Here is a 12,669-nt window from a genome sequence, read left to right as displayed (position 1 = left end):
ATTTGCTAACTATACCTATCAGTAGTTAGTGCCTTCAGTAGTTTGAATCTTTTATTTAGCTGGCAGTAGTGGTGCTCGCTGTATTGCAGTAGTTCGAGTAACCAAGATTTTTGTGAGGTGATTTGTGAAACGTATAGGTTAATGTTAGTCAGGGCCATTCTCTTGTAGGGATTACTGAAAGTCAGATTGCGTTGCGCTAAAAAATATTGTTTGTCAGTTTAAACACAGTTATGTAGAATTTTTCTAAGGGGACGTTTCACATTCTGCCGCCGACTTTATCATATTACCAGACTGACAATATGTCCTAGCGCCGGCTGGCGAGCTTGGTGCGTAGCCGAAATCTCTTCCTTACATCGTAACACTTCATAGCACGTTGCAGGTTAACAATATTCATTTGTTTATAAATTTGCTAGTTTACTGAATACCGTTATCATTGTGGTGAAGCCCTGATGACTTGTAGGTTCCGCCGAGTGCCTATTATCCCAAAAGATGACTTTGATCATTAATATTTAATAAAGTGAAGTCAGTTCTTCGCGTGACAACACTAATGGTTCCACTAATCTTTACTGTGTAGTAAGATCCGTTCTCACGGCTCACGTTAGCCCCTCCACTCTCATGATTCCCCATCGCGGCTTTTGCCCGGTTTGCTACCTCTGCCTCGGTGGAACAGGCTTCCTGCTCACTGCTGGTTTAGTCTATGGCACTGCTTAATGCAGCGAGTGGACTTCGTCCTTCCGCCGAGTTACAGTAAACGTAAAATTTGGAAAAATAAATACCCCTCCAAACAAAGGATGCTTTACACAGTCTTCATCGATACGCCTCCTTCTCTCTGTGTGTATGCGTGCGCGTGTGTGTATGTGTGTATTACGGGATGATGTACCTTCACAAGAGCTCATATCTGAGAGCCACATGTCGTTGGTGCATAGAGGGCGTGAAAAGGCCAATGGTGTAATTAACCCACAGTTAAATGGGTCATTTACGGAGCACAATATCGGATTAGAGAAGGATAATGAAGGAAACTCCCCATACTCTTTCAAATGAACCATCACGGTATGGCGATTTAGGGAAATCACGGAAAAGCTAAATCAGAATGGCCCGACTTGGGTTTGAACCACATTCCTCCCGAATGCGAGTCCAGTGTGCTAACCACGGAGCCAACTCGCTAGGTCAGATGATTTGCTGTGAGACCAAAGGCAACACTTCAACCAATGTTATAATAATCAAAGTATGTCTGCTATCAGTCTGCAAGCTAAACTGGAATAGGAGAGGAAAATCTTCAGTAGAATTCAGTAAAAATTGGTGCGTGCACACGAATTTTTATTTTTATTTATTTATTTTTTAACGGTTTCGTGTGCACGCACCAAACTCCCCCACCTCTGGTGACAAGTATGGATGATCACCACATATCAAAGCTTTCCAGATGGAAGTCAGTCCCTCTTTTCAAATGTTGGAAGACTTCGATTGCACTGGCAGCTCATTGTGATGTTTAAACCTCAGTGTCTGGAGACTGCAGTTATGACCGGAAATGCTTCTGTGAAGTTTCGGATGCTGTCCGGACTACTACTTGGCCTCACTCATTCAGGTTACCGTGAACATGCGACAGGAAATGTATTTAAACATTCTCGGTGACCAAATTTTGCGCATTCCTCTGCATCATGTGCTGTGCACTCTTACATCTTCCAATAAATGCACAGCCATATACACAAGGGTGATCCTGGTTTGACGATCATCTATATTTACGGCACTTCTAATCCGTGTAGTTACTCCCTGATGGCGTTACAGGAAAATGCACTGACAATCAGAAAAAAAAGTTAGATATCTGTTCGTAAATTCCTTGCGTAGATAAGTGGTTCCAAGTATTGATCACACTGCGGTGTGGACTCTGCATCTGGAAAAGCTCCCTCCAATAGGTATCACAGGTATCATTCACACCGAGTTATATTTTTTGTAATTTTTGCTGTGTTATTAGACGGTAAAGAATATCAATTCAGTCAGGCTAAAAGGTTTGGAGTGAGTAAATTTGTCTTATTTAATGGCTGTCATTTGTGAGCTTGTGAGCTACTGACAGCTTTCTTGATAATCTGTAGATACCCAGAAATTAGTCATGAACCAAACTATTTTTAAAATAAATACCAATACCGTAGAAAATTCATTATTTTAAGGACTCGAACAAGAGTGTTGACACAAAAATGATATGAAACTCTAGTAGGACAAAAGAACCATGTGGTGCTGGTGGGGGTGGGGAGGGGTAAATAAAACAAATCCAGAAACTGGAAGCAATGGAAAGATGTGCCTACATGTTTTCATGTTTCGCTGGGATGCCCTTACACATCATCCATATTATTCCAATCTTCTCTCCCCATGTGATATCCATATATTTGGAGTCCTGGAAGAAGACATTCGTGGCCCTCTATTTGCTATGGACCAAGAGTTGCACGCCTGGATATAATCACGTTTCCGTAAGAAACCGAAAACATTTTTCCATGAAGGCATTTACCGTCTTATCTCAATGGATCAAATTTATTAACACTTATGGCATTTACTTTTGATATAATAAACAAGTTACCTACTCTTTTCCATCCCTCTCGTTTTCATTTGACAGCCATTTATACTTCCATCTCCTCTCTTGTAAATATGTATTACTGTAACAAATTTCTAGTCCTCTGGAATTCTCCTATTTGTCTAGTATCTGTTAATGAATTTGAGATATCAGAATTTCGGTGTAGGAGATGCACATTTAATCAGTTCTGTATTAGCTCCATCATTGGCCTGTGTTTCCTTATTTTTCATTTTATGCACTGCATCTTGACCTTGTCACAATGGTAAACCGGTAGCATTTGGATGGGCCTTCATCCGGGGCTGCCGAGTGCTGTTGGCAAGGGTGTTGTATTCAGCCTTTGTGAGGCCGATTGAGGAGCTACTTGACCCAGAAGTAGCGACACCGGTCACGAAAACTAGCAACAGCCGGGAGAGTGGTATGCTGCCCACATGCGCCTCTGTCTCCACTTTCTGTGACGCCTATGAATTGAGATTGACACTGCGGCCTGTTTGGATGGTGTTTTTTATTTTATTATCTTCTAATTATTTCTTTTCTATTGTATGTACTCTTGGCGCGTCCTCTTCTTCGTGCTTATAATTTTCATTCAGTTTTTTGTTTACGTCGACTCCTGTTGTTCAAAGTTACTTATTCATGGTCCAGTTACATTAATGCTACGGCCCCCTATATTTGACGTCAATGTGCAATAACCTCTCACTGCCGGCAAGTGGGAGCGAGGCCGGCAGGACGTGGATAACAATGCAGTCATTGTCTTACGAAGAAACGGAGCGATTTATCTGATGCACAGAAGGTCATGATCATTGGTTTTTGGGCCAAGATGGAAGCATTTACAGAAAAGCTAAGTTTGTAAACTATTCGCGTGCTGCCGAGATTAAAGCATACCGTGTATGGCAAAACAGTGCTATCGAAAACCGGCACAGGGGCAACTATGGTACACCAAGGGCCTTATATGAGAGAGAGATGAACAACGGCTGCGGAGATGTGTACCGACGAACTGTTGAGACCGAAATAACCCCAAAACCACTTGTGACCTGAAAAAAAAACATTCAGCAGCTCATCGACAGCATCGATGGTGCGACACTTCAGTGGGTCATGTAGAATTTCGCTATTCGTCTGCTCCACATCATCGTCAATTATAGCAAGCATATCGAAAGTGTCATAACCTAAATCTGAATACCTGTAGCAACGCTTACATGCTTAATAAAGTGGCTAGATGGTGTTATAACAGAAGTAAACACAAGAAGTACTTCTACATGCGGCCTACAGTTACATGTATCAATACCCACTACCAAACCTGCCCATTGTTATACGTGGGTATTCATAAATTAACCTCTGGTTGGCAGTCAAACGAAGAGTGTTGATGCGTCTCGCACCATTTGCAATGTGAATTGTGTCATTCACCGTCTGCAGTCGTGCGTGACGGTACTACGAGGGAGTGATGCTGAAATTTCAGTGCAGGTCAGACAAACGTGAATGATGAAAATTGTCATGGAAGACATTCAGGTGTGACTGATGAACCTGTGCAACATGTTGACGAAATTGCGCGTGCGAGACTTCGGTTCAAAAACTTTCGAATTTTCTGAAGAAGGGCCTCAGATTGCAAGAACAAGCTCTGTAACGTAGTCACAGAAACGTTAGGTTATCCAACGTTTTGTGTATGGTCCGTGACAAAATGGCTTAATGGATATTCACAAAACCAAAAGACATTCCTTCAGCTTTACCGTCAAGAGGGGGGGGGGGGGGTAGAATTTCTGAACGGAATCGTGAACGGGGAAGAAGCACTTGTGCTGCATGTGAACTGTGAAAGTAAGGGACTGTTCAAACAGTACAATCGAACTCCTTCTCCCAATAACTCTATCCAATATTGTTTTCCTTTTTTGTGAGATCGCAAAGGAATGGTGACGATACTGGCGTGAAAATACTGTGGCGGCACATGTTTATTGACGCTGACTAATCAAACTTCGAAGGTTAATCCAAAACAAACAGCGAGGAATGATTACCGAAGGAATCATTTTCCTTCACGAAGAAGTGACTTCACATGTTTCCTGATTGACTCTAATCAAACTTCGGAGATAAATCCAGAACAAACAGCAACGGATGATTATCGAAGGAATCATTCTCCTTCACGACAGTGCACGATCCCATACCTATAATCGAACCAGAGAAAAATTCACACTTTTATGGCTGCCACGTTTCAACATCCCCCCTATATGCCGAACTTGTTACCAAGGGACTTCCAACTCGTCACTAAAATGAAGGCTTCGCCGGCTACTCAGCCGTTCACGACCGACGATGAACTCAAGTACACTGTCAACAACTCGTTGAAGTACCAGGTGGCACCATTATTTAATGCAGGGGTGAAGGGGCTGGTATCGCGGTACGACAGCTATTTGAATTTAGGAGGCGACTACATGGAAAGGTAATGACAACATGTAAGTACGGACTGCCCAAAAAAATTGTATGCAGAGTGTTGGGAGGATAAATGGAGATATTGTGATCATAGGTACCTTAATATCTACCTACTTCAGTGTGTTAGTTGTTTTTTAACAGTCTTCCTGCCGCGCGGGATTAGCTGAGCGGTCTAGGGCGCTGCAGTTATAGTCTGTGCCACTGGTCCCGGCGGAGGTTCGAGTTCTCCCTCGGGCATGGGTGTGTGTGTTTGTCCTTAGGATAATTTAGGTTAAGTAGTGTGTATGCTCAGGGACTGATGACCTTAGCAGTTAAGTCCCATAAGATTTCACACACATTTGAACATTTGAACAGAACAGTCTTCCTGGAAACGAGTCACATACTACCAGATGTTTTCTCCACTGTCATAACTGCATCGTTAAGTGGACAATGCCTGTTAATATATGCTAACCGTTTGCTTCTATTTGGAGGTACTAACCAACCTAAATGAAAACATACTCTTCTTGATAGCATTAATTATTAGTCTGAAAATGAAGTAAATAGTGATATGACGACGTTCAGTACACTGTCTTCAGCATCCAATAAAATTATTTGCATTTACACCCTAACACCTTGTATATTTTTCTTTTTTTTTTCTTTAACCACATGACCAGAACAATATGCTAATGTTGACACCCGCAAATAATGCGATAGCTATAACCTTCTGAAGTTCCTGAAATCGGTTAAGGAAATAAAATTTCTTTTATGCAACTGCTTGCAGATTACGAACTATCAATAGCTCTGATAAAATACGAAATTAGTCATGAAGTTAAGTATTGTTTGCGACTGGTATTCTGAATAAATCATTACTCTACTTGTTATAGCCGTAGAGATACGGCATGCAGTGTATCTCCTTACAAATAGCACTCACGCTTCTTGAAGAATATCCTGGGCTCCACGGCGTCGTGGCGCGGTTCGACAGTAATGAGGGCGCCGCCATCTTGCGAGATGGCGCGCGGCGAGAGGCGCAGCACGGCGCCGCCGAACAGCGTCTCCGGCAGCTGCAGCGTCAGGTCGTGCGTCTGCAGGAAGGCCGCGCCCTTGTCGTACAGCGCGTCCGTCACGCCGGCGAACGTGTCGATGGACGACGACCGCCCCGCCTCCGTTTCGTCGTCGGTGTCCTCCACTTCGTTGCTGCCCCTCGAGTATTTGTTCTCCACCAGGTCGCCATTCCTGGTGAAGACGAGGCTGTCGGTGATGTGCAAGTCACCGGCGGTGCTAACAGTCCTGTCCAGATACAGAAAGACGTTCTTCTTGACGCAGCCCAGTCCCAAGTCCGACCCACAGCTGGTGAAGAGCTGCCGCCACAGCGCGTTGTCGCCGTACAGCCACGTGGTTCCGTTCCCGTCACTACTGTTGCCACTAGATCCTCCCGTCCGCGGCGCCGATAACTTTACGAACGCTTCTACTACTTTCCCGAGGATCGTAAGTCCAGAGTGCTTCTGCTTGTCTAGCTTATCGATTTCACTGTCCACTTGGTCCTCGGCGTCGTTCTGTCCTCTCGCGGCAGTGAGCAGCAGACAGGAGACGAACAGCACTCGCCACAAAGACGCACCGCGAGACCATCCGACACTCCCGCTCATGTTTCCGCTCGGGGGATCCGGCACGTGTTACTGAAGCAGTACGCACAGGTGGCAGCGCCGTTGCATGCTGCCCGCGCCCGGACAGCGTCTTCGGCCAGAGTTGCCGGGCAGCCCCGCGCCCGCTGGTTTTAACGGCGACGCGTTTCGCAACCGCACTGTAGCAGAGAGATTCCAGCAGCCGCCGGAGCTTGTGTACCGCGTGTCGGCCGGCGGAGAAGTGCCTCCTCCTACCTCCGCCGCGTCGCGCAGAGTAGGCCGCACCGCCGAGTGGGGAGCGCGGCGTCTCCGCCAGGCGAAACTCGGCCTTATCGCTCCCGAGCAGGTGCCGTGCAACTGACCGGTGTTTACCCCACTGTCAGTAAGGTCTAATATCCCTGACGGTGTCCTGTTCAGTACGCCACATACAAACCCACGATGACGTGAATTTACAACAAGAATAATGGATATAAAAATAGTGGACCAAATCTGCATATGTAAGATACTTAGTCACTATTTGGAGTCCAGACTGGACTCTCCACTGATCACTGGGAGTCATGTCAGAAGAATGCAGGGGAGGCAAAATTTGATAGGCTAAGATGCAGCATGTTTGACCGTCCAGCGCAGAATTAACTGCTGCGTTTTCGTGGAGCAAAACCAGCCCACTGGTTGGCTTCTAGGAGGCTCCTTGGCGACCTGCCATAACTGCATCAGGAAATACAGGTAATGTGCTATTGTCACGTTTGTGCATTACTAGCGTCAGCGCCTCGCGATCGTGACAATTCCCAGGAACACTCAGGATCACCTTACCCGACGATCGCTGGACCTACAGTTTTTCGTTAATGATGAATCCATTCTTTTCTTTTCTTTTCTTTTTGCTGGCCTTACTGCTCTGTCTCAGGGTCACAGTGGCAATTATTTGACCAAGAAAATTAACTGAATAGGCCATACACAGCTGCAATATTTCAGTTGTTGCCTCGGAGAGGCGGGATTTTTTAATGGATGTGAGCAATTACGGAACCCAACTGGTGGTGATCCTCGTCTCGTTGAAAATTAATAATGTATGATTCAGTACCAATACATTGATTATAAAGCACCAGGGACCCCTCCGTGCGATCTAGCTCTTCACAGACAGATAGTCTACTGTTCGACATTCAGAGTTTGTCACCTAGGCACTATGTCCTACAACCAGCTCACTGTGGTTAGTTACAGTGTTGTTCCACTTTAAATGCAAAAAACCGAATTACCACACAACAATCAATGTTACCAATGCGCTGCATCGTTTGGTTTTGACTCTATTTCGTTTTGTTGCGGTACTGTAGCGCTGGATTTCAGTATACATCATGACTGCAGACAGGTACAAAAATTAATTATGCAATCTTATTTTTCCGAGATGACAGAACTTTATGATTGCCTCTCGTATTTAAGAACGGTTGTGCGTATCAGCAAATATAAATTCTGCATCAGTTACAATTTGTGTTACAGAACACAATGTCTGTGAACATTAAATCTATCGTTACAATGCGCGGCAGACTGAAAATTCTTTCTGCAAAAACTCCCAGCCTGTGGCTATGCCATGTCTCCATAATATCCTTTCCTTCAGTAGTGCTGGTCCCACAAGATATCCACAAGAACGTCTGTTAAATTCAGAAAATAGTAAGCAAACACAGGTAGAAGCAAAGCTGCGAAGGGCGCTCCGTGCATCGTGTGCAGTCAGTAGAACACTTGCCAAGAAAGCAAAGATGCCAGATTCGAGTCCTAGTCCGGCACACAAATTTTTAATCTGCCAGGAAGTTTTGTATTGTTATACTGACTTTGTATTAAAAAATGTGGACGAAAAAATTTCAACCACCGAAAATTTTTTTCGTCAGTCTAAGGCATTTGAGTGTGGAAAGCAAAACATGCTTTTGGACAAAAAATACAGCTTTCGAGATACAAAGAGTAATTCGTTCATATTTAACTAATAGGAAGCGAAATGCCATGTTAGCTCATGAAGCTCTCATATTATCGCGAGTGGGATAAATTTCGCTTGCTAAATATAACCGACCTCTCATCTTACACTGATAAAGTTGTAATAAATCTCTTTGTTGGTGATGCATGCATCATAATGAAGTCAACAGATCTGCAATAGTAGAATGAGCTATAAATGAATTATCCGTAGGTATTGTTAAATTTTACAAGCTTCGCGTACTCGCTCTGACAGAACACTCAGTACCGGACGGTCGGTATGTCACCTTCTGGCAATAGATTTATTTGAATGCGGTATGGAGGGAATGAAGACAGCCCTCTCGGTTGTTGTCGATTTCCCAGACTTTCGAGCAGCCACTTCTTACTCAAGCATCTCCTCAATTGACATAAAAGGTAGAGTCGTCCCACTAGTCGTTCGTATTTTGTTTATGTTGACGTTGGCTCCCTAGGGTCCTGTAAATTAACTTAAAGCATTGGTTTAACTCTTTCCTTCACCTCAATTTTGATACAGTTACCTATTTAATTTTTCTTTCGGCTCTTTACTTCTGTAAAGCAGCTAATTCCTATTACTTCTCTTGTCAAATCATTATTCCTCTCAAGAATTACCAAATTATTTCTTTAAAATACATCCGTAACTGCAAACCAACCAGCGTTATAAAGTCATATGTTATGCGTAGGAGATGAAATACTTTCAGATTTCATATAGCAATTTTTGCAACAGATTAGGAAGATAATTACCATGAAAGAAGTAGGGGAAAGAAGTGAACGAAGAGTAGACAAATCTTATGTTGTGTTGTGGTCTTCACTTCAAAGACTGGTTTCATGCAGTTCTCCAATAATGTGCAAGCCTCTTCATCTCTGAGTAACTACTGCAACCTACATCCTCCTGAATTTCTTTGCTGCGTTCATCTCTCGATCTCCAAAAATAGCACATATGGTTCTGAGAACTATGGTACATAACATCTGAGGTCATACTGCAACCTACATCTTTCTGAATTTGTTTACTGTGTTCATACCTTGGTCTCCAAAAATGGTTCAAATGGCTCTAAGCACTATGGGCCTCAACATCTGAGGTCATCATTCCCCTAGATTTAAGAACTGCTTAAACCTAACTAACCTAAGGACATCACACACATTCATGCCCTAGGCAGGATTCGAACCTGCGACCGTAGCAGCAGCGCGGTTCCTGACTGCAGCGCCTAGAACTGCTCCGCCACAACGGCTGGCTCTTGGTCTCCCTCTACGACTTTTACCCCATACACTTCCCTCCAATATTAAATTGGTGAACCCTTGATGTATCAGCATTTCCTACCAAACGATACCTATTTCTAACCAGCTTGTCCCATAAATTTCATTGCTTCCAGTTCTTTTCAGTACTTCCTCGGTAGTTGTGATCTACACATTTAACTCGCTAGCACTCGCGCTATAAGCATTTTGCTCACACCAATTTTAAAACAATGGGCATTTTGTCAACAATGTTTTCAGCTTTCTCGTTTGCTTCATTTATTTATTTTTATTTACTTATTTTTTCTTCCGTGGGACCAAATTAAGGAGAAGTCTCCATGGTCATGGAACGAGTCAATACATGAAATTATAACACGATACTAGAAACAGATAAAATAAAATATAAAAAAAACATATTCAGGTGACAAGTCGTATGTTTAAATAAAGAAAATCAACAATGTAACAATGGAATTTGCTTAATTTTTTAGCACTTCCAGGAGCTCCTCAACAGAATAGAAGGAGTGAGCCATGAGGAAACTCTTCAGTTTAGACTTATAAGAGTTTGGGCTACTGCTAAGATTTTTGACTTCTTGTGGTAGCTTATTGAAAATGGACGCAGCAGAATACAGCACTCCTTTCTGCACAAGAGTCAAGGAAGTGCATTCCACATGCAGATTAGATATCTGCCTAATATTAACTGAGTGAAAGCTGCTAACTCGTGGGAATATTCTAATATTGCCAACAACAAACGACATTAAAGAAAATACACTCCTGGAAATGGAAAAAAGAAGACATTGACACCGGTGTGTCAGACCCACCATACTTGCTCCGGACACTGCGAGAGGGCTGTACAAGCAATGATCACACGCACGGTACAGTGGACACACCAGGAACCGCGGTGTTGGCCGTCGAATGGCGCTAGCTGCACAGCATTTGTGCACCGCCGCCGTCAGTGTCAGCCAGTTTGCCGTGGCATACGGAGCTCCATCGCAGTCTTTAACACTGGTAGCATGCCGCGACAGCGTGGACTTGAACCGTATGTGCAGTTGACGGACTTTGAGCGAGGGAGTATAGTGGGCATGCGGGAGGCCGGGTGGACGTACCGCCGAATTGCTCAACACGTGGGGCGTGAGGTCTCCACAGTAGATCGATGATGTCTCCAGTGGTCAGCGGACGGTGCACGTGTCCGTCGACCTGGGACCGGACCGCAGCGACGCACGGATGCACCCCAAGACCGTAGGACCCTACGCAGTGCCGTAGGGGACTGCACCGCCACTTCCTAGCAAATTAGGGACACTGTTGCTCCCGGGGTATCGGCGAGGACCATTCGCAACGGTCTCCATGAAGCTGGGCTACGGTCCCACACACCGTTAGGCCGTCTTCCGCTCACGAACCAACATCGTGCAGCCCGCCTCCAGTGGTGTCGCGACAGGCGTGAATGGAGGGACGAATGGAGACGTGTCGTCTTCAGCGATGAGAGTCGCTTCTGCCTTGGTGCCAATGATGGTCTTATGCGTGTTTGGCGCCGTGCAGGTGAGTGCCACAATCAGGACTGTATACGACCGAGGCACACAGGGCCAACACCCGGCATCATAGTGTGGGGAGCGATCTCCTACATTGGCCGTAAACCTCTGGTGATCGTCGAGGGGACACTGAATAGTGCACGGTACATCCAAACCGTCATCGAACCCATCGTTCTACCATTCCTAGACCGGCAAGGGAACTTGCTGTTCCAACAGGACAATGCACGTCCGCATGTATCCCGTGCCACCCAACGTGCTCTAGAAGGTGTAAGTCAACTACCCTGGCCAGCAAGATCTCCGGATCTGTCCCCGATTGAGCATGTTTGGGACTGGATGAAGCGTCGTCTCACGCGGTCTGCACGTCCAGCACGAACGCTGGTCCAACTGAGGCGCCAGGTGGAAATGGCATGGCAAGCTGTTCCACAGGACTACATCCAGCATCTCTACGATCGTCTCCATGGGAGAATAGCAGCCTGCATTGCTGCGAAAGGTGGATATACACTGTACTAGTGCCGACATTGTGCATGCTCTGTTGCCTGTGTCTAAGTGCCTGTGGTTCTGTCAGTGTGATCATGTGATGTATCTGACCCCAGGAATGTGTCAATAAAGCTTCCCCTTCCTGGGACAATAAATTCACTGTGTTCTTATTTCAATTTCCAGGAGTGTATATGCTGTGAGGGCAATGTCAGAATTCCCAGACTACTGAATAGGGGTCGACAAGAGGTTCTCGAAATTACACCACATATAGCTCGATCAGCCCGTTTTTGAGCCAAAAATACCCTTTTTGAATCAGAAGAATTACCACCAAAAAAAATACCGCCTAGCGTGCAACCAAGAGCTGCACGGCCACCAAAACAACAAGTGAATACATTTTTTGCATAAAAAAGGAGGGAGATAAGAAATAGAGATAAGGAAAGCACAAAACACACTTTATTGTCCATAATAAATCATACAATCACCGTTGATCTTTATTTTACAATTGCCATTGCCGACTTTCGCCCATAAAAAAGGTACTCATCAGCATTTAACTTCTTCTTCCTTCTCGTAGTCCAAACAAATGGCATGCTTGGAACAAGAGTACCATTAGGCTATTTAGCCAACAGTCCTGTAGTCTCAGCAATACTCCATGTCTTCCAAGCCAAAATGTTAGCATCTGTAAATGCTTCAAGGTCACCATAATCTGCTTGATTGCCCCGTACAGTAGCAAGTGTCAGCCAGGTACTACCTCCAAACACTGCTTGTACATCACAGGTAAAGTTCAGATGGAGTCCACGAAAAACATTAGGACCTCCCATCAATTGCTGTTTACTAAACTGCCCAGCCAAGTCAATATCAATAGCCTTCAAACTGCGATAAACAGGTACACTGCGCCGCCAGCGACGACGGTAAC

General features: G+C 44.7%; 1 protein-coding gene across 1 annotated transcript in view; it reads right to left on the bottom strand.

Moving 5' to 3' along the window:
* LOC126354279 (uncharacterized) overlaps positions 1 to 6,807 on the bottom strand; it is a 149,595-nt gene extending 142,788 nt beyond the window's left edge. Inside the window, exon 1 of the mRNA XM_050003822.1 lies at positions 5,877 to 6,807. Within this exon, the coding sequence (XP_049859779.1) occupies positions 5,877 to 6,588 (712 nt within the window). The 5' untranslated portion in view covers positions 6,589 to 6,807. The remainder of the gene's footprint in view (positions 1 to 5,876) is intronic.
* Positions 6,808 to 12,669: the final 5,862 nt, after the last annotated feature.

This window comes from Schistocerca gregaria, chromosome 3 (assembly GCF_023897955.1).
Source record: "Schistocerca gregaria isolate iqSchGreg1 chromosome 3, iqSchGreg1.2, whole genome shotgun sequence".
Taxonomy (NCBI): domain Eukaryota; kingdom Metazoa; phylum Arthropoda; class Insecta; order Orthoptera; family Acrididae; genus Schistocerca; species Schistocerca gregaria.
This window is presented reverse-complemented; position numbering and strand designations above follow the sequence as displayed.